Source organism: Leiobunum rupestre, chromosome 11 (genome assembly GCF_980474605.1).
Source record: "Leiobunum rupestre chromosome 11, qqLeiRupe1.1.hap1, whole genome shotgun sequence".
NCBI classification, from domain to species: Eukaryota; Metazoa; Arthropoda; class Arachnida; order Opiliones; family Sclerosomatidae; genus Leiobunum; species Leiobunum rupestre.
Window position 1 is genome coordinate 26,827,330 of NC_143394.1, and position 18,680 is coordinate 26,846,009.

An 18,680-nucleotide genomic window follows, 5' to 3' on the forward strand; every position below is an offset into this window, starting at 1 on the left:
TGCTAATCGAGTACTCACACAGCCCTAATTAACACACACTAATAAAAAGGTCGCAAAATATTTACGAAAAAGTACAGCGAAAAAACGATCAAGTGTTTTTCGACACCATTTTTTAGTTTTATCTATTTACTTTCGTTTGAAGTCAGAATTTGAGGGATGGCGCTGCGGTAGAAAACATTTTCGTTTTTAAAGTGTGTGGTGGCTGCATTCAGAAAGCCTCAACCCCTTCTCTCCTCCAAGCCTCAACGGACCCAGACCTGAGCTTAACGAAGACCAATTTTTCAGTAACCCTCAACGAAATATCTGAAAAATTATTTTCGTAGAGACCGTTGTTAAAGGGGAACGGCCAAGCTTTTCCAATATGGCCTTATTTCCGAATCAAAAGATTAACAAGACGTTCAATATACTAACACGTACCTTTTTTATCTTGAAAAATAGCTTTTGGCCCAAAAAGTTGAAACGAAAAATAATGCCAGGTGTTTCAGTTTGAATTTTCGTCGCCATCTGAGCGATTTGCGAACTATCCTAACTTTTAAAATCGCGCAATTTAGGCTTAGGTCTCTTATAACTGGAACGCGCCGCGCGTGCAAAACAAATATTTGGCGTCTTCAGCAGCGCGCGCTTTTACGTAGTTTTTCTGCCTCACCGACTTCTCACCAGGTGTCGCGGCGGACGCGCGCTTTTCGATTTCCCGAAATTTCTTTATTTTATTAAAAATTAACCACTCAATATTTTTTGATGCGGTTTTCACCATAAATTTTAGTTTTTAATGGGCTATAGGGCTATCTAACTGGTTAAAGCTTGACCGTTCCCCTTTAAACGTGACGTAGGGTAAAAATATCGTCTGCAGCTAGCCTTCCTCTGTGCTGCGACGTCACGTGACCGTACGTTGAGCAACGAAAAAACCTGCTCTAACATCGGATGCCTTCGTTGCACAACGGACGGGCAACGTGACGTCAAGACCGGAAACGCGAAAAGAATCCGGATTCAACTTTTACTCAACCTTGGATTAATTAAACACAGGGATATACCGCTTCAGCTTAAAAATGCATTATGTAGCAGAAAAGATTGTTATAAACCCTCTATCAGAGGAAATCGGCGAATAAACGGAAGTCCCCATTGCGCATGCACGAAATGTGTGTCAAACCATGGGCCAAATAGTCAAACGTTATCATCTTCACATTTTGAGCCAAGGCTTAGTGACACCCCTTTCTTTTCACCTAAATAATTTGGTAATTACTCTCAGACTACAAATTATCGGTTTGTTTATATTTCTTGGTATTGATGATGTAATCCCTAGCAACTCAAATGTATGATCGCTACACATTTTTAGTTTCAATTGCTATGATGGAGAATCGCCATGCCTACATTTACCTCCCTCTCTCCCCTTGATCCACTTATCGCGCATGCGCTAGAGTCATTTCCGTTTAGGCGCCGGTTTCACCAATAGAGGTTTCATAGCAATCGTTTCCGCGTTTTTGCTTCTGTGTGATATCCCTGTGTTTCATTAATCCAAGATTTGGCACTGTTTTCTTGTACAATTCGTAAGTTGGTTTTCCAAGGAGGATTTAATACCGCGCGGATACCTTCTTATTCTCCTTGGTGTAGTTGTAGCCACGTGTACGTGTTGCAATTTAGATCTCATTCGCGAATTTTTCGAGTTTTTTTAGCTCAACACCAACAAAGATAATCTTTGACCATTGAGTTGGGAATATTAATCTAGAGATCTAATCAAATCTGCTCCCGCGAAACAAGTTTTTGAAAATTACGATTGTGCCGTCTGCTCCCAAATGACAAGAAAACGTTATCAAATGACCAGTGGCGCCATCCATTATTTTTGAAAAAAAATCTTTTTGCTGGAAAACGCGTCTTATTTGAACGAACCATTGAGATATAGACGGCGCCACGGGTAGAATGATAACGTTTTCTCGTCATTTGGGAGCAGACGGCAGTATTCTTATTTTTAAAAACTTGTTTCGCGAAATACTGAAATCCGGCGTTCTGTTTGAACCTCAAGATTAATATTCCCAACTCAATGTCTTTGACACCAACGAGCCGAGACTTTTAGGCTTAGCTTTATTTATTATGGAGAAAAGAACTGAGTTAGTTTCCAGAGTTTGACGTTGATATTTTCGATTTAACAATGTTTTAGAAAAAATGATCGAGGTTCAAACATTAGGCCTTGGACGCGGTATTTATCTGCAGCTAGCCTCTAAGCCTCAGGCTCACACACTCCAGTCTCCTTTAACAATTTCCAAATCATTATACCCCGACAGAATATTTATCTTTGTTTTATTGAAATTTTTTTCGTATAAAGGATCCAATTTTTTGGTAACCTCTTAAATTTCACTTTCCTCGGATTGCATGGATTTTGCTATCGCATAAGAACCGCGAGAGGCGCATTTATACAAAATAAATTCTGCTTTTTTTACAGAGGGAAACACTATGACAGATAGCGCATGTGCAGTCGTTCTGTTTATCTATCACCCCCCTTGCATGGCCACTTGCGTTGCCCTTTAAATACAAATCATACAGGTGTAACAAAATAATTTGGATAGTTAAATTAAAATGCTTTGCAAATCAAATATTTTAAAGTTTTTAAAATGTAAGGTAATCTGTTCTAAGCCTTGAAAATCTTATTTGTTTCTTGGTTGCTGGGATTTCTATGATTGCTGCTATGCCCTGCTTTTGGCTTAAAGGGGTAGATCAGAGGGATGAGGGGTAAGAAAGGAAACGGCCTGTTATTTTGTTTTTCCAAAAATCCGTCGTAGGAATTTGGCGCTGGTAGTCTGAAGTGCTTGGGCATAGCGGCCGCTTTACAATCTTTTTTTGGCTACGTTCACCAAAGAAAGTAGTGCAAATTCACTCCTCTCATCCCTGTGATGGAACCCTTTAATCGCCCCCCCCCCCCCCCCTCTAGTTATTAAAAAATCTAGGAAAAGGCCAACTGCTTCAGATTTCTCACAAAAAAACATCTCTCTAAAGACAATTAGCTGTTAACATATCCACTTTTGATAATAGTAAGTGTAGGGAGCTGTTGGCTCACATGGCATGAAGGGCTTGCTACCACCTTTTCTATGCATTGTAACCCAGCCACCTGAATTAAAGGCAATATAAAATGCTAGATGAATTGGGCCTAGAATGGTGCCTAGCTGATTATTATAAAAATTATGAATTGGAAAAATATTGGTGATATGAACTACTCCATCCACAGCTTACATATAATTCACACAAACTAATTTTAATTATTTAGAAAAATATAAAACTATGCTTAAATAATCTACTTCGTTTAAGTAATTTAATAAAAAGTTGAATAGCATTTTCACATTTATTTTTATGGTACAAAATATGGAGGTTTATTTTGCAACTGCAGAAGACTGTGAAGCAGCGGCAGCGCCTTTGCGGGAAACGGGTTGTTTTCCTTCTCGGAAGCCGTGCCTAAATTAAGATAAGATAATATTAGATTTAGAACACTAAAAGATGTTAATTCATTAGTGGTATTTAAAAAATATTGTCCGCATTTAAAACTAAGGAAATATAGACATCTATAACTCCTACTCTCAAAAGGCAAAGTTTCTGATTAGAGGTCTGCAGTTCTCATCAAAACGATGGGAATTTACAGTTCCAATCAAAAACCATTTTCTTTCCCACAAACGTAACACTCCCATTTCAACAGAATGAAGAGAGCTGACTGGCTTATGGGTTTCCCGAAATTTATAAATATATAACGTTAATTACTTGAATTTTCTCCACACAAGTTTTAAATGACGTAATCTGCCAGTTCCAGTTGTCTTCCTCCTCTTTCCTTTAATGCTCCAATTATCTAATGACAAAGTTATGGGTATTAATAATCTATTGCATGGCTCAATGAATAAAAAACATGAAAACTTACAATGCCTCATTTTCTTATGGGGGTATCCACATTGTGCACACTGCGATTTTTGAATGTGGTACGCGCTTCGACCACATCTTCGACATAAGGTATGAGTCTTGTTACGACGCTTACCGAAAGACGACGTTCCCTTCGTCTAAAGCCACACAAAATAAAATACATTTAACTTTTATAAGAAATGAACTCATTATGACATGGCAAAGGGAAGCATAGCATAGCCGAGGCTTAAACAAAAACCATGATCAAACTCAAACCGAATTATATTTTTTAAAAATAGCAAAATAAATAACTTAATTACGAATAAAAGGTAAATTAAAACACCAATTTTTATAAATCAAGCAAATAATTTAAGCGGATTGAAAGGGATTGATAACTCACCATGGTGACTCGTTATACCACAGACGAGCCAGAGAAAATCTCCCTTCTCAATGAAACTTTATTTGTGAGAAACAGCGCCACCGCAGGATGGCGGGATTAGCTGTAAATTATTACAGCGGGAAAATTATCACCCGCGAAATTTCAAAAATACTTTTAAAATTCCATTGCATGGCGTGTTAGCTACAACAAGAGAAAACGTAACATTTTACTAAAAAGATAATCAATTTTTAATTTTTGCAAATAAATATTTTACATATACAAACCGCCTTTTAATCGAAACATTAGGCCTTAATAGACAAATACAATTTCCCCTTGATAGTTTGTTTTTCTGGATTTAATTTCTTGAGAATCTGAGCTATTGTTGTTACTAATTGATCTCCACTTATACCAATACGCTTGCTTTTAAATTTCTGAAGAAGTTCAGTGGTGGTCATAGGTTTTCTCATTAAATAGCGCCTTACCGCTTCTTCGGATATGCCCTCGGAGGAGCTAAAAATTTTATAAATTACATAAATTTCACTGAATTTAAGAGTAAATTAAAACATCTTACCAAGCAGAAGCGGAAAGTGCGCTACCAGGTTCAGGCTTCACTTTTTTACTAGCAGGAGCACCCATTGCTGGAGATGGTTGCGTCATTTGTTTTCTTTTGGAACTTTTTGAACCTGGATTCATTTTTAAAACAATGTAAAATATTTTTGCAATGATATAACAAAAAATAAATTATACCATTTGGTCTAGTTGGAGTATTAGCACGACTACTGTCGGTGCTAGCGGTTCCTCTTTTCTTAGCTTTCTGCATAAACATTGCTGACTGAAACTTGGAATCATCAAAATCAGAGTCTGAGGTTTCAGCGCTTGAATCTCCGGAAGAACCTAAAACCAAACTGTTAATGTATACAGGATCTTTTAAATTGATCGATCCAAGCGTTTCTCTCAAAATTGTGAAATTTTCAGGGTATATACAACGTATAGTAATCAATTGAATTTGTAAATTGCAGAAAAGTGGAATAATGTTTTTGCGTTTTAGAAAATTAATTTTTTCACCGGTAGGTCGCAGACAAAAAGTTTCAATGAGAAAGTTGAAGAGCATATTGAAAAAAGTAAGAATACAATTGGTTCAGTCAAAATACGGTTATTTTTTCCCGGGTTTTGAGAGCTTGAAAGAAGACAAGTTGGCTGTTGAGGCAATAGCTTCTTTTGAAACCAAAATAAGCAAATAACCAAAATGTACGTTTGTTGGAATTAAAGCTTCAGTTTTTCGATAAAAAAACGTTTAAAATTCATTAAATAAAATGAAGAATAAGAGTAGATGATTATAGGATGTATTTTGGTTTCAACCTGTCTTCTTTCAAGCTCTCAGAACTCTGGGGAAAAAACGTATTTTGACCGAACCAATCGTATTCTTACTTTTTTCAATATGCTCCTCAACTTTCTCCTTGACACTTTTTGTCTGCAACCTACCAGTGAAAAATTAATTTTCTAAAACTCACAAAAAATGTTTAAATTTTTCTGAAATTTACAAATTAAATTGATTACTATGCGATATATATACCCTGAAAATTTCACCATTTTCTGTCACGTCGTTTTAGAGAAAAACCATTGGACAAGTGCGTAAATTGAAAGTATTACTTTTTTTCTCTGGTTTAGCCTTAGTAGCTTTTGGATCAACTTTTTTCTCTTCAGTAGCAGCGGCATCTTCACCCGTTGCCCCTTCTTTCTTCTCTCCATCAGGTTTTTCTTTCTGTTCCTCTTCTTCTTCTTCATCAGAGACATTTAGATTTAAAAGAGCCTCTTCGTCTTCAACTCCTTTCATTTGTTTATTCATCTTTTCTTCCTGCGCGTCTTCTGAACTAAAATGTGGAAAGTTTGTTGTAGAGATTTTGAAAAGCAATTCTTAGCAAAATATCAACACACCAACTCATGCCTGCTTTTTTTTTGGATACTTTAGGAGATACTGAACATTTCTGTGTCAAAATTATTTTGTGGAAATAAAAATTTGTAGAGATATTAATTTTTGAAAATTAACCAAAATTAATGTTTTCTTGCGTTCTTCCTAACCACGATGGGCTGTCTAGCATCGTGACCTAGAGGACATATTAAAAGAAAAAAAAGAAAATACTGAAACCCCTCCCAATATTGCACAAAACAGAAATTTTCAATAAACCTACTATTCAACAAACGGGAAGGTAATGCTAGAAAAGTTAATTTTGGTTAATTTTCAAAAATTAATATCTCCGCTTATTTACATTTCCGCTAAATAATTTTGACACAAAAATGCTCAGTATCGTTTAAAGTATCCAAAAATAAAAAAAATTGGACATGCGTTGGTGTGTGGATATTCACCACAATTCTTCTAAAGAAAATAAAAAGTAACAAACCTAGTAGAACTATCGGACATATAGTCAACTTCTCTATCATCAAAATCTCCTTCATCACTCTCTTCAATGGCTTCTTCATCGGAATCCTTTTTCTTTTTCTTTCCGCCTTTCTTACCACCTTTACCCTTCTTTCCCTTTTGATTTTTTTTCTTTTTTTCATCATCGTCACTTTTTTCATCATCTTCGTTGCTTTCATTATCAGAGTCACTGAGCCATTCGTCCATATCGGTCAATTTCAAATCACTTTTAGAGCCCTTTTTCTTTCCCTTCTTTTCAATGGTTTTCTCTTCGCCTTCATTTGGTTCACTACCCTTTTCATCTAACGTTAGCCGTTTCTTTAACATGATTGAAAAATAATTCATGACTTTCTCTCGTCTTCCAAATTCTTCTTCCGCTTCTTCAGCGCTTAAAGCTTTGTACCGCTGAATTGGAGCGAAATTGTACCATTCTTCAACTGGAAACGCTTCAAACGTTCCATCAGGTGCTTTCATAAATACGTAATATGAGGCATTTTCAGTTATTCCACCACCTCTAACACCTTTGTATCTTAATAAATAGAGCAAAAATTGCAATAACATTAATTAATAATTAATCATACAAAATACATACTTTCTGCCATTTTTTCCACCCATTTTAAGAACCCATGGTTGGTCCTCAGACTTGTAATTTTTGTTACCACCGTATCGTTTTTTACGAGCTTCTTCACGTTGTTCGCGTCCAAATTCACTGCCAGCTCCAAATTTTGGAGCATCCTCATCTTGACCATGACTTCTCATATTATTTTCTCTTTCCATTTTTATCTAGTAATACATTTAATTTTTAAAATTAAAATTAGTTAATATTACTGATTAATTTTTATTACCGATGTTTGCCCAAATTTTGTGACATCAATTCCTGTGGAGGTTGTAAATCGCATAACATTGAATTTTTTCTTATTTGACCTATTTTAAAATGGAAATTAGATTACTCGGGCACCAGAATTAAAAAGAACACCTTCTTTAGGTAAAGAAATAGTAATAATAAGTTATTACTTTGGAACACGAACTACATATTCGGATACAACTTGACTCGAGCTAGCAGCTGCTGCCTATAAATTGTAAGTATAATATTACGATACATAATACAAGTACTTTTGTTTGATCTAACAGAAAAGTATTTTGTATACATTTTGCATATGTTAACAACTAGATGACATTAGTTTTAAACTTAAGCCTTAGTTTAAATTAGAGAAATTTCAATAAAAGTACATAACTTTTCATTATTTAAAAAATCAGACTATACTAATATTCAATGCCCTTTAAATATAATTAAAATTCTTATAAACATTTATTAATAATAACTAATTAAAGAAACAATACCTGATTTGAAATTGAAACTGCGGCCGTAGACGCCATTTTACGAAAGTTATTTACCTTATGATATGTAGCGATTTTCCACCAATCAGCTTATAGTGATGCTATTTAGACTCGAAAAATAGGTCAAAATAGTCTTAGTATTATGTGGCAGCTAGGAGCAACAAGGAAAACGCAGCAGCCTTTAAACACGCTAACGCAGTGTTGTGTACAAATTTCATAGGACAAGCCTTTTCGCTGACCGAATTACCGGCGGAAGGAAAGACCATTTCCGAATTTTTCCCTTCCGACGGCAGCAGGCGTCTATCCAGGTATACCAGTGGCGTAGCCAGAAATTCGCCCAGGAGGAGTCGAACTATGTGAATGTTAAGAGGGGGTCGAGAAGGGGGTGGAAAGGTAGGCCAGAGGGGGCGGTCTGGACCCGGAAACCCCCCTTGTCTACGCCACTGAGGTATACACTTGGAATGTCTAAGGTTCCATTGGGACGGTGATACGAAAGCGCGTCGAGAAAAAGGCGGGGCTTAACTACGTAAAGTGTAAGACGTAACACGACATTATTTTGCGTCGTGACGTCGTCATTGTAACAAATAGGCGATCTTCCCGCGCAAAAAAGGCTTATAAAAGATAATAAAACAATGGATTTAAAAACCTCAATTTGTTAGCGTACTTAATATTTTGAAGTAATTATAATGTCCATGGTAGTGATATCTAATTTCAGGTATTTGTATGGTTATAAAAGAGATAATCAGGTAAGCTAATAATATAATAAGTTAAAAGGAACAAGCTATGGACTGCATTCTTATTCGCTAATTTTATCATCCTTAATAATATAATAACCATGCATGACTAAGCTTAATGACGAGTTTTCGCCGAATTAGGGTAGCGAGGCGCGAGAGTTTTTCTCGTGAGTTTTACCGCTTTAAGACACGCCCGTTTCTACGAGCTTCATCACGGCCGTAAAAATCTTCCATTCCAAGTGTATACCTATATAGTTTCCTAGTCTAACCAATGAAAAATGTACGCAAGAAAATGCACGACTTTTGACGGGTTGCGTTCTCCTTGTGTTGGGTGCTGTGTTTGTTGCTCCTAGGTTGCAGCGACCCACAATATATTTACGCACCTTTATGGCAGCTAGGAGCAACAAACACAGCACCCCAAACAAGGAGAACGCAACCCGTCAAAAGTCGTGCATTTTATTGTGTACATTTTTCATTGGTTAAAGGGTTCCATCAGCCTCGTAAGGGGATGACAGGGGGGGGGGGGTGAAATAGCACTATTTTTTTAACGCGGAAAGAGACAAATGTTTGGTAATACGAAACTTTACAAAACACGTGGTCGTTTAATTAATTAGAATTAATATGGAAAGTTGTTATTGTTCAACGAATTGTCTTAGTGGAAAATACGTAACGTATGCCCTTGTAAAAATTGCAATGTTACTTCTTCCTCAACTTGCTCGTCAAGGAAAAAGGGTGAACTCGCGGAGGAATACTACCCGGTCATCGTACATTCGTTTAGCGTGACGCGCCGCATGTAGTTGTAGTGGCGGTAATCGAAATTAAAATCCATTTCTCGAGTTTGAACCCATTTCATGAATCACATTACTAATTGGAGCTCGAGCCCGAGCCCATATTAAAAATTAACGTACTAACAATTTTAAGAGCTCGACATAATATTTGAGCCCGAGCTCGACACTGATTTTGGTAGTTTTCACATCTGAGGTGAGCCCGAACTCAACTCACGATTACGATTGAGCCCGAGCCCGATACCGATTTGAATACTGTTTTCGTATCTGAGGATGAGCTCTAAGCCTACTTTCAAAATGATGCCGGAAGGGAGCTCGAAAACACTAATTGGGCTATTTAATAAATATATTGTGTGACGAATCATCGAGCTCGATTCCCACCTGCATCATGACTGGCGTTGCCCTTTAATAAAAAGTATTTCAAGCGTACGTCATTGTCATTTCCCAAAACACGTGATTACATAGCCCCACTGGGTCCACCCATAGAAATTGGGTGCTTGCTCGTAGCGTCGTCGGCATAGTTTACGTCACAGATCACGTGGAAAAACGCCACACTATCCTGCGAGATAATAACGTGACCGTCATGTGCGTCTTAAACTCTTAATGTCATGGCTGACCTATACGCGTTATCATGGCAATTTGGCAAATGAACAAAAGCCACGCCACGAGCAAGATATGAATAGGAGAAAGGTTCACCCTAAACGATTCTGTTGCCCTTTAAATTAAATGTTAAAGGGAATAGAACCTTCAACGCGTTCTTTATGGAAGACCCCATCAATTGCCTTTATTCCCTTCACAATCAGCGATTAACAGCGCCGCAGGTGTGAAAAGCCATGGGAGGCAGCGGACAATATTGGAATCCTCGGAGGGCGACAGAAATACCAGAGGTTATATTCCCTTTAAATATTATTGTACTATCGTTACCTAAACATTTTGTCCAGTCTCCAAGCATGCAAAATTAGGACGATGACGCAGCCGCGAAATCGACTGAGGCAGAAAAATATTGGGTTATTATTATTTTTTTTTAGACTTTACTGATTTATTAAATTTTATAAATTATACGGTACAAAAATAATAATAATAAAAAAAACACCCACACGATCATTTAGGGCAGGGAGTACCTATGGGGAGTACAAACAATCACCTAGGGAGGCGCCCGGAGGGAAAGTGTTTAGTACTGAGGCCGCATTGCCTCTCTGCACCGCGATGGCGATACGTTGCAAGAGGAAAGTCACCGACCGATGCTCGCCTGTAACCTCCTTGATCCGACGGCCAATCGAATGGATCAAGGCCAGACCATCCCGCCCGAAGGAGCCCAGGGTTTCAACCGCGACAGCAGTAAAGATGAACCGATTTTCCAAGCCCGCGTATTTGGAGTTCTTCCGTAATTCGGCCTGGGTTGCCGCCCAGAGGGGGGCTGAAGAGGAAGACGCCAAGTAGGACGGGGCTAGAGAGTCGTTGCACGTAAAGTCCCAGACCAGGGATTTTCCACCGGACCATGGGACCAATGTCATGCCATCGGGTCGTTTCCCATCGTCCCGCGACAGGCCGGGGGGTTCTAGAATGGCCGGAACACGCAGAAATGAGGGCGCGTTTAAGTAGGTCATTGACGGCGCCGTGGCGCGACAGCCGACCAGAGCTTCGTTTGCAACTCAAACCGTGGGTGCCCAAGGAGTCCACACGGCTACCACAGTTGCAAACGTGTGGCACACAAATGTCGGCACCCAACCGAAGGCCGACAGCGATCCGGAAGGAGTCGTCGTCTAAGAGCGTGCCCAAAGACGGCGGAACCACTCTACGGCCTCTCATTGGCTGAAGGTTCAAAACGAACTGGCGACAAGCTCGGCTGTAGGCGGCAGCATTCTAGTTACCTATGAGATTTCTATGAGGTGTATGTAGGTTGCAGGATTCATGGCACCTTTCCAGGGGCAAAAATACTTAATTTCGACTCACTATTTGAACATTATTTAATTAATTAACTAACCCAAATTGGAAATCTATGAAAATAGCGCGACTCGCTGCCCTTGCGCCATAAGAATAGCTGTGAGAAATTTGGAGGTCCTAGGTTGAACGGCTCTGACGTCTATAGAGACGCAAGACAGACAGAATACAGTCACTTAGGAATATAGTATAGATAAGTGGTCTAGCCCAGCTTGTTAAATTCTTGCGCTAACGTCACAACACGCAGCTTTATTAGTATATTCTTCACACGCGCGCTAGAAAGTAATCCTCTGGCGACTGCAGCGCGCGCTCGTAGACTTTGTAAAAGTAAGAGACTGTGACATTATAGAAACATTTAAACAATAAGGCAATGTTACTTAATAAAAAGAACTATTATGTCACATTTTCCAAAAATGTAGTGGTTAAAACCAATTTACCACTTTTTTGTTACATAAAAATAACCCCTGATTTGATCTGATCCATCTACAAATTTCCACTAATTTTTGGATTAAAGGAACCATAACTGCATAAATTTTTATCATACAAACCAGTGATTTTTTTGGATGCAAATAAAATGCTTAAGATTACATTTTAATTTATTTCAACTAAAATAATACTTTTAAGACAATCTTTACATTGTACTTCAATGTATTTCTATCACAGAAAACAACACTTTAAGTGTAAAATAAATGAATTCATTATAATTCATATAAAAAGGATAAAGAAACAAAGATAATTTTGGACGAATCCAAATTCGATCACAGGTTAAAGAAATCCATTGACTATATCTGGGATACTGAATTCAATGTAATACATACACAAAAAAAAAGAAACATTAAAAGATAATTTTGATCGAATAAAAATTCGATCACAGGTTGAAGGACTCCATTGACTATATCTGGGATACTGAATTCAATGGAATTAATATAAAAAGAAACATAGAAAGATAATTTGGATCGAATCTAAATTCGATCAAAAGTTGAAGAACTCCATTGACTATATCTAGGATACTGATAATTTCCTGAAAAATCAACTGAGTTCGATGAATGAGAAGTCTCCCGAGTATTAGGAGTTCCACTTTCAAAACATGAACATACAAGTTCACCAACACTTGGTTCCAATTCCTTGTTTTGAAAAAGAAAATGAAAGGGTGGAAAGGTTTTGGAAACACTTTTTCTAATATCTACAATTGTCGCAACTTAAGTACCTGTCCATCTCTGCTGACTTGAATTCTTCGGTTATCATTCCAGGGATTTTGTAAATGTTGGGTGCGTTGAAATGATACATCGTTTTTCTTCAACCATTCAATTACGTAACAATTCCCTAAATTTGGCAACATGAATTCTTGGGGCTTCTGTTGGATTGTCTCTGATGAAAGCCTAGCGTAGCCCTGAAAATGTCCACTGCCTTGAACAGAGAAAATCAGTATCACCTCTTTTCCTTCCTGAAATTATTTAAAGTTTATATTAATAACCAAAATGAATTGCAACTAAGGCAACTCTTACTGCTAAAGCCCATTGCAATTTCTTCTCGGTCGATAATGTGAAAGCCCAAATATTCTGTGACCATGATAAATCTACCATCTTGGCATTATTGGCTTTAATTATGAAAAATCTTTTGGTTGCTAACGATGCTGGCAATATCCTTTCCCGAGATAAAATGGGGTTAGTTTTAGCAGGACTGCTACATGGTGTGAGAGGTCCACTGCAAGTTCCACTTGCGCAGGAGTTGACGGATGATGTTTCAGACTGGTCCTCGTTTATTTTGGAATGTTCTGAAACATTATATTATTTGTACATATTACTTTACGAAAATTGCAATATTTCAGATAGTGATTGTACGGTAAGTCTGGGATCCCAATAGTTTTTTTATTTGGGTTTTCCAAATCCAAAAAAATAAAATAAAAATCAAGCCAGCCTATTCTCTCAGCGACTTATCGCGTTCGAAGGTACAAAGGTTGCGTCGTTCACCGTTGTTTTGATTTAAATTTTACTTTTAAATAAAGATGTGCTACTTTTTAATGAGTTTGGTCACATTTGTAGTCACCCCGTACGATCACTAATTTCATTTCAGATACAAACTTTTTTCAGCTTTAGACTTTCTCGGTGAACCTCTGGAACCCCTCACCAAGTGACTAGCTTCTTCGTGGTCATTATTCTCCAAGTTCAAAGCCGAGAAGCGGTTGTAAGTTTGATTCAAACAACTACCAGATGGACTACTAGCCCCACTGTTTTGAGGAGCAACACTAATAGGTGGGCAAAAATCCGTGGACATAGGTCTAGGCCTCTGCCCAATCCCAACTGGTTGTTGCATTCCAGACGCCTGTTCCTCAGACGAAAGAACCCCAACAATAGCTCTAACAACTGCTTCATCGACTTGAGACCAAGGCTTGGCTGGAGCATGCATACGCCTTAAGAACAAAGCGTGCCACTTTTGACGAAGTTGCAAAGCTAATCGGCCCAGCTAATAAACGTAATAATTTGGAATTTTTAACTCAAGCATATTTAATAAAGAAACATGATAAACTGACCTCAGATTCAACTCTAAATGAGATCCATTCATCTAGTTTAAACATGGATTTCTGCACCTCTTCTTTCTCTTCACTCTCACTATCACTCTCTTCAGCGTAACCTTCCATGTTTTCAATATCAGGTTCATGAAGGGCATCCAATGGAAGTCTGGCTGGACCAGCGAATATTGCAACTGAGAGTACAAATTACATAAAAAAACTACCCTTTAACGGACTAAGCGTAAATACTTTTTTGTGGGTAGCTTACCTGTAATGGGAGTGACTAGGGTACAAGTGCGTGCACTGGCAAATCTACCAGAACGAATCATTTCTTCGTAAACTAGCCAGTCTGATGGTAAAGATGATACAGTTTTGGCATGAGTTTCCCCCAGCGTTTGTTTAGCGGAAGAGACAGGCTTGTTGAGCACTGAAGAATTATGAAATCTAACTTTGCTCTCTTTCCTAAAAATCCAAACGTGATTACAAAGGCAAAACAAATATCTCAGATTTAAAACCTACTGAGTTATGAGTTGTTTTCGTTCTCGGTCAACTCTAATTAAGTTTGGATATGTCCCAGCGCACAATGCTGCTTTAATTACTGCCCAATTTTCAGAATTGGAGTTCAAATCTCTTATGTCTCCTCCACCGCGAGCTCTAACAAAACCTGAAGCTCTTAGCTGCCCCAAAAGTTGAGTTCTCATTCCAACAATCATTTCCATCGTTGATGTTGAAAGAAAGTTTTTATCACAAAAGCTTTTCTCATGTCCATCACTTCTAGCTTTCTGCCAGGCTTGAAAGGCTCTTAAAACAGTCATATGGTCACTGTAAGTATCAGAGGCAAGTTTTCTCTTAGTTGCCATTTGTTGTTGCTTTTGAGATGGATGTGACGGTAAGACAACTGGAAGTAAAGATATTTTAATACGAAAACATTTCATTATTTTCATCAACCCTTACACGGATCTTTGTACGACAGAGCACTGACTATGGTCAAAATAGGATCCAAGCATTTTAAAACCACAGAATATAAGACCATTTTTCCATACTGAGGATCAATAGGTAAATCTAACAGATGTCCAGCCATTTCTGTAAGTTCTTCCCAAGGGTCAAGGGCATCTATGGTCTAAAATTATATTGAAAATTAATATTAAATTACTGAGAATAAAAAGTATCATTACTTTCAACAAAGTGACCGCATTTCGAGTCACCATGAAAGGAGGCGGATCTACGGCTCGTGCTAAGAAATCGGCAATGGGAATATTTGGTGGTGCCAACAATTTTGCTTGTAAACAAAGTTCGTGAATCGGGACTCTAAGAATTTCAGGTACTTGAAAAACCTCAAAATTTGAAAACCGTATTCGACTGAATAGATGGTAACAAACACCAGATTGACACCTTCCTGCTCGACCCCTTCTTTGAAGAGCGCTGGCTTTCGAAATCCAAGTAGATTTTAAACTTGTAACGTTTGTCAAAGAATCAAAAGATTTCTATGCAGAATTTAATAGTATTCATAATTAACATGACCCATCATAGACATAACTTAAATAAAATATACTTCTTTCACTTTTCCTGAGTCAATAATAAAAGATACATCATTAATGGTAATACTTGACTCTGCTATATTTGTTGACAAAATCTACAATAATTCTTTTTTGTTAATTGTATTAAAATATCGTCTATATTTTAAAAATAAAAATTTACAATTTTCCTTGTTCCATAAGGAGGAGATTTGAAAATTCTCTTTTGATCTAAGCACTGCATGTTTGAATGAAGCGTATACAAAACGTACCTAAAGAAATTAAATATAAATTAAACCAACAGTGAAGAGGTTAAATAGAAAAAAATCACCTGCTATTATCACGAAAACATTTTTCATCTGACAATATTTTTTCTCTCATCTTCACAATATCATCGTATCCGGGAAGAAAGATTAAAATTGCCCCTTCATCTCTAGAATTTGTAATTCTATACAAGAGGGATAATATGAGATCGTGGTCCACATTATCATCGTCAAAACTTCTTTGATAAATTTCCAATAGTTCTTTATCTTCATCACTGATAGTTACGTCTTTTGAGTAAAGATCACCCGAAGAAGAATTGTTATTAGAAATTGAACAGGAAAGCAAATCCAAGACTTCTTTTTGATTGAAATGCTTTGCCCAATCATAAGCCGTCCAATTATTTGATGCTTTGAGATTTGGATTGGCCCCTAGGCTGAGCAATTGATCAACCACTTCAGTTTCTCCTCTTCCAGCTGATACCATTAAAGCTGTAGCTGAAGTTTCGCTGTGATGATAATCAACTTCAAACATTTAAAAACAAATTAATTAAACCACTTGACCACTTCCTTCAAAATCATTAAATTAGTATACTTAAAACTCTTTCCAAAAGGAGAAAATTCAATAAATGTTGAAACGAGTCATTGCTTCCTTTGGCCCAAGCATTTTGAAGTAGATAGTCAAGTTCCGCAGTTAATTTGGGATCAACTTCGGAGATTTCAGTCGCTTCCTATATAAAATAACCACTATTACAGAAGATACTGGAACAGCAGCAAAATTAGGGTTACTAACATATTCTAAGCCTTCAACAACATTTTCTTGCGCAAAATGATAATTGCTGTCTTTGGAAGAGGCACTAGCACAAGTTGCGCCTTCACCCGACCCATCTAAAGATTGATAGCACCAAGATGCCAGATTTTTCTGTTTAACCAGAGAGTTTTTCCTTTCTTTTTTGTAGTTGGCCATTAATTTAGTCATATAACCGGTACTGCAAGTGAAAAAAAAAAAACTACTTATTGTATTGAGTCGTACAAGCAAAACAATTCTGATAATATTTGAATAACCTTTTTAAAACATCTTCCAAGAAAAACACTTCAACAGGGTACAATTTACCGGGAACTTAGGTGGAAAAACATTATATAAACTTCAATAACGTAGCATTTTTTTTTTTACCTTCTATAACTGGACATCCACTAAAATATTTGACAAACAACTGAACGTCTAAGGTTGCTGACATTAAAATTAATTTCAAGTTACGGAACTTAAGCAGCAAATCACGCAAAACGACTAAAAGAAAGTCACTAAATCGATCTCGTTCGTGAAGTTCATCCTGCAAATAAATAAAGCATTAAGCCGGCTGCACACATGAAGCTCGCAAGCGAAATTTGAACGCGCATGCATGTGCCGTTTCAAAAATCCAGTTTGTGCATAAGCACGTGAAGCGTGTTTGAAACTATAATTTTTTCAAATTTCGCATCGCGTTGCTTTCTTCACGACATGAGTTGTTAAAAATAGAACTTTAAGTATAGTACTTACAACAATTATGTGGGTAACAGTCGCTAAAGCTGCATCTCCACCCATCAAAGTTCTTAATAAAACTCCATATGTGCAAAATGTTAAAAGAGTTTTAGGCGATACTCTAAACGAATGTCATTTATGATTAAATTTACAGTTCAATTAAGTAAACAAAAAATATTTTTACCTGCTCTCAAGTCGAATTTGATAACCCACTGTTTGGCCAACCTTTTCTTCACGTTCTGCAGCCACTCTTTCAGCTACAGATATAGCAGCTAATCTTCTAGGTTGTGTACAAATAATGCGACATGGCTGACTAGTAAAGTGGCATTGTTCGAGGATAAACTGAGGAATCTAAATGAGAAAAATTAACTATTTTTGTTTTTCCCTCTGTAAAAAAATCAAACTTGCCTGGGTTGTTTTCCCACAACCAGTTTCACCCATGACGATAATAACTTGGTTTTGAGACATATTTTGAAGAATACTTTCTCTGTAAGTCCATATTGGCAGTGTTTGACGAGCATACTGATATTCACCAGAATCACCATGCCAAGATGGTACTTGAGGTATGCCATTACTTAATCGACCGGTAGTTCTGTTTACATCTCGACCTGGATAAATACATACAACTATAAAAATGACTATTTAGATTTATAGAAAAATAGAAAAAATTTACATTCTTGTCCAAGAAGGCGGTCCCTTTCGGTGGGAGGCAGTAATTCTTGCTTTTCTTTGGCATTCACACCGTAACGTTGAAGAAGATTAAGGGTGTGCTGTTGAGACGCTCTGCAAAAACTGAATACAGCATCAGCTTGAACAATGGTCGAACCCTCCTTCTTATAAACAGTCACATAACGATTAGATCGACTTCTGCAAGAAATTGGACAATAGTTGAGTATATATTACTAACAAATTTACATAAAAAGTCCTCATTACCCTCGACTTTTTGATTTTAATCCAAGAGTCAAGCAATAATTATGCACAAATGCTCGTTCCACAGCAGTAAAAGATGACGGAAATTCAAATTCTGTTAGAGAAGTATAAAATTATTATACAAAATTGTAAAACTCTAATGGTTGGTTTCCACTAGCGCGCGTGACAATGTATTTTTGTACAGTTCCATGGTTTGTACGTTTCAAAGTTGAAAATTGATTGACGCACCGTTACGCGCGCTAATGGAAACCAAGGCCAAGTCCTGAGCAATATACCTTTATGATCTTCACATTGCATGAAATTTTTCAACGCAAGTGTAACTGCTATTCTGACCGATTCTCCTACACATATTGTTTTCTTGTTTTTCTTCGTCATTACAATTTTTTTCAAATCAAATGAAGAAAATCAAAATTCTAAAAACAAATAACTGTTACATTCTAAAGTCTTTCTGATCAGTGATTTGAATATTATATCAAGGAGGATAG

At 37.2% G+C, this 18,680-nt stretch overlaps 3 protein-coding genes and 1 non-coding gene across 5 annotated transcripts; all 4 read right to left on the bottom strand.

Moving 5' to 3' along the window:
- Positions 1 to 3,314: 3,314 nt before the first annotated feature.
- On the bottom strand, positions 3,315 to 4,398 carry RpL37a (ribosomal protein L37a). Its single transcript, XM_090163037.1, has 4 exons — positions 4,271 to 4,398; positions 3,893 to 4,028; positions 3,739 to 3,823; positions 3,315 to 3,438 (listed from the first exon to the last, which is right to left on the bottom strand). Exons 1-4 carry the CDS (start codon positions 4,271 to 4,273, stop codon positions 3,357 to 3,359), a joined length of 306 nt encoding a protein of 101 aa, XP_090019163.1. The 5' UTR covers positions 4,274 to 4,398; the 3' UTR covers positions 3,315 to 3,356.
- On the bottom strand, positions 3,511 to 3,703 carry LOC149922085 (small nucleolar RNA SNORA74). The gene has a single exon (XR_016477504.1). It is a non-coding gene; the product is annotated as a small nucleolar RNA SNORA74 (small nucleolar RNA).
- Positions 4,399 to 4,473: 75 nt separating the features above from the next.
- Positions 4,474 to 8,116, bottom strand: TfIIFalpha (transcription factor IIFalpha). 2 transcript variants are annotated; one of them, XM_090163035.1, is made up of 9 exons: positions 8,007 to 8,116; positions 7,680 to 7,735; positions 7,511 to 7,589; positions 7,258 to 7,448; positions 6,649 to 7,194; positions 5,900 to 6,120; positions 4,997 to 5,143; positions 4,821 to 4,932; positions 4,474 to 4,759 (listed from the first exon to the last, which is right to left on the bottom strand). In XM_090163035.1, the coding sequence occupies exons 1-9, from the start codon at positions 8,040 to 8,042 to the stop codon at positions 4,552 to 4,554; spliced, it is 1,596 nt and encodes a 531-aa protein (XP_090019161.1). In that variant the 5' UTR covers positions 8,043 to 8,116; the 3' UTR covers positions 4,474 to 4,551. The 2 variants fall into 2 exon arrangements, with proteins under 2 accessions (XP_090019161.1, XP_090019162.1); XM_090163036.1 differs by lacking the exon at positions 8,007 to 8,116 and adding an exon at positions 7,814 to 7,837.
- A 3,925-nt stretch (positions 8,117 to 12,041) lies between these two features.
- On the bottom strand, positions 12,042 to 18,680 carry LOC149922087 (3'-5' RNA helicase YTHDC2-like). Its single transcript, XM_090162681.1, has 22 exons — positions 18,471 to 18,680; positions 18,199 to 18,289; positions 17,939 to 18,132; positions 17,674 to 17,873; positions 17,450 to 17,616; positions 17,284 to 17,386; positions 16,921 to 17,077; positions 16,812 to 16,866; positions 16,540 to 16,735; positions 16,342 to 16,477; positions 15,818 to 16,271; positions 15,671 to 15,758; positions 15,525 to 15,605; positions 15,148 to 15,456; positions 14,927 to 15,092; positions 14,492 to 14,870; positions 14,241 to 14,434; positions 13,994 to 14,166; positions 13,545 to 13,926; positions 12,969 to 13,237; positions 12,671 to 12,907; positions 12,042 to 12,587 (listed from the first exon to the last, which is right to left on the bottom strand). The coding sequence occupies exons 1-22, from the start codon at positions 18,568 to 18,570 to the stop codon at positions 12,426 to 12,428; spliced, it is 4,293 nt and encodes a 1,430-aa protein (XP_090018807.1). The 5' UTR covers positions 18,571 to 18,680; the 3' UTR covers positions 12,042 to 12,425.

Excerpts from the sequence above, each read along its gene's own strand:
- RpL37a (XM_090163037.1), bottom strand. Across the intron at positions 3,824-3,892 it reads CCATAAGAAAATGAGGCATT|ATAATTGGAGCATTAAAGGA; the intron begins GTAAGTTTTCAT and ends CTTTGTCATTAG. Across the intron at positions 3,439-3,738 it reads CTTGTGTGGAGAAAATTCAA|GCACGGCTTCCGAGAAGGAA; the intron begins GTAATTAACGTT and ends ATCTTAATTTAG.
- TfIIFalpha (XM_090163035.1), bottom strand. The coding sequence starts at position 8,042 with ATGGCGTCTACGGCCGCAGTTTCAATTTCAAATCAG. Across the intron at positions 6,121-6,648 it reads ATGTCCGATAGTTCTACTAG|TTCAGAAGACGCGCAGGAAG; the intron begins GTTTGTTACTTT and ends TCCACATTTTAG. Across the intron at positions 5,144-5,899 it reads GGCTAAACCAGAGAAAAAAA|GTTCTTCCGGAGATTCAAGC; the intron begins GTAATACTTTCA and ends GTTTGGTTTTAG.
- LOC149922087 (XM_090162681.1), bottom strand. The coding sequence starts at position 18,570 with ATGACGAAGAAAAACAAGAAAACAATATGTGTAGGAGAATCGGTCAGA. Across the intron at positions 16,272-16,341 it reads CCTTTTGGAAAGAGTTTTAA|TTGATTATCATCACAGCGAA; the intron begins GTATACTAATTT and ends AAATGTTTGAAG. Across the intron at positions 15,457-15,524 it reads ACTCAGGAAAAGTGAAAGAA|AAATCTTTTGATTCTTTGAC; the intron begins GTATATTTTATT and ends AATTCTGCATAG.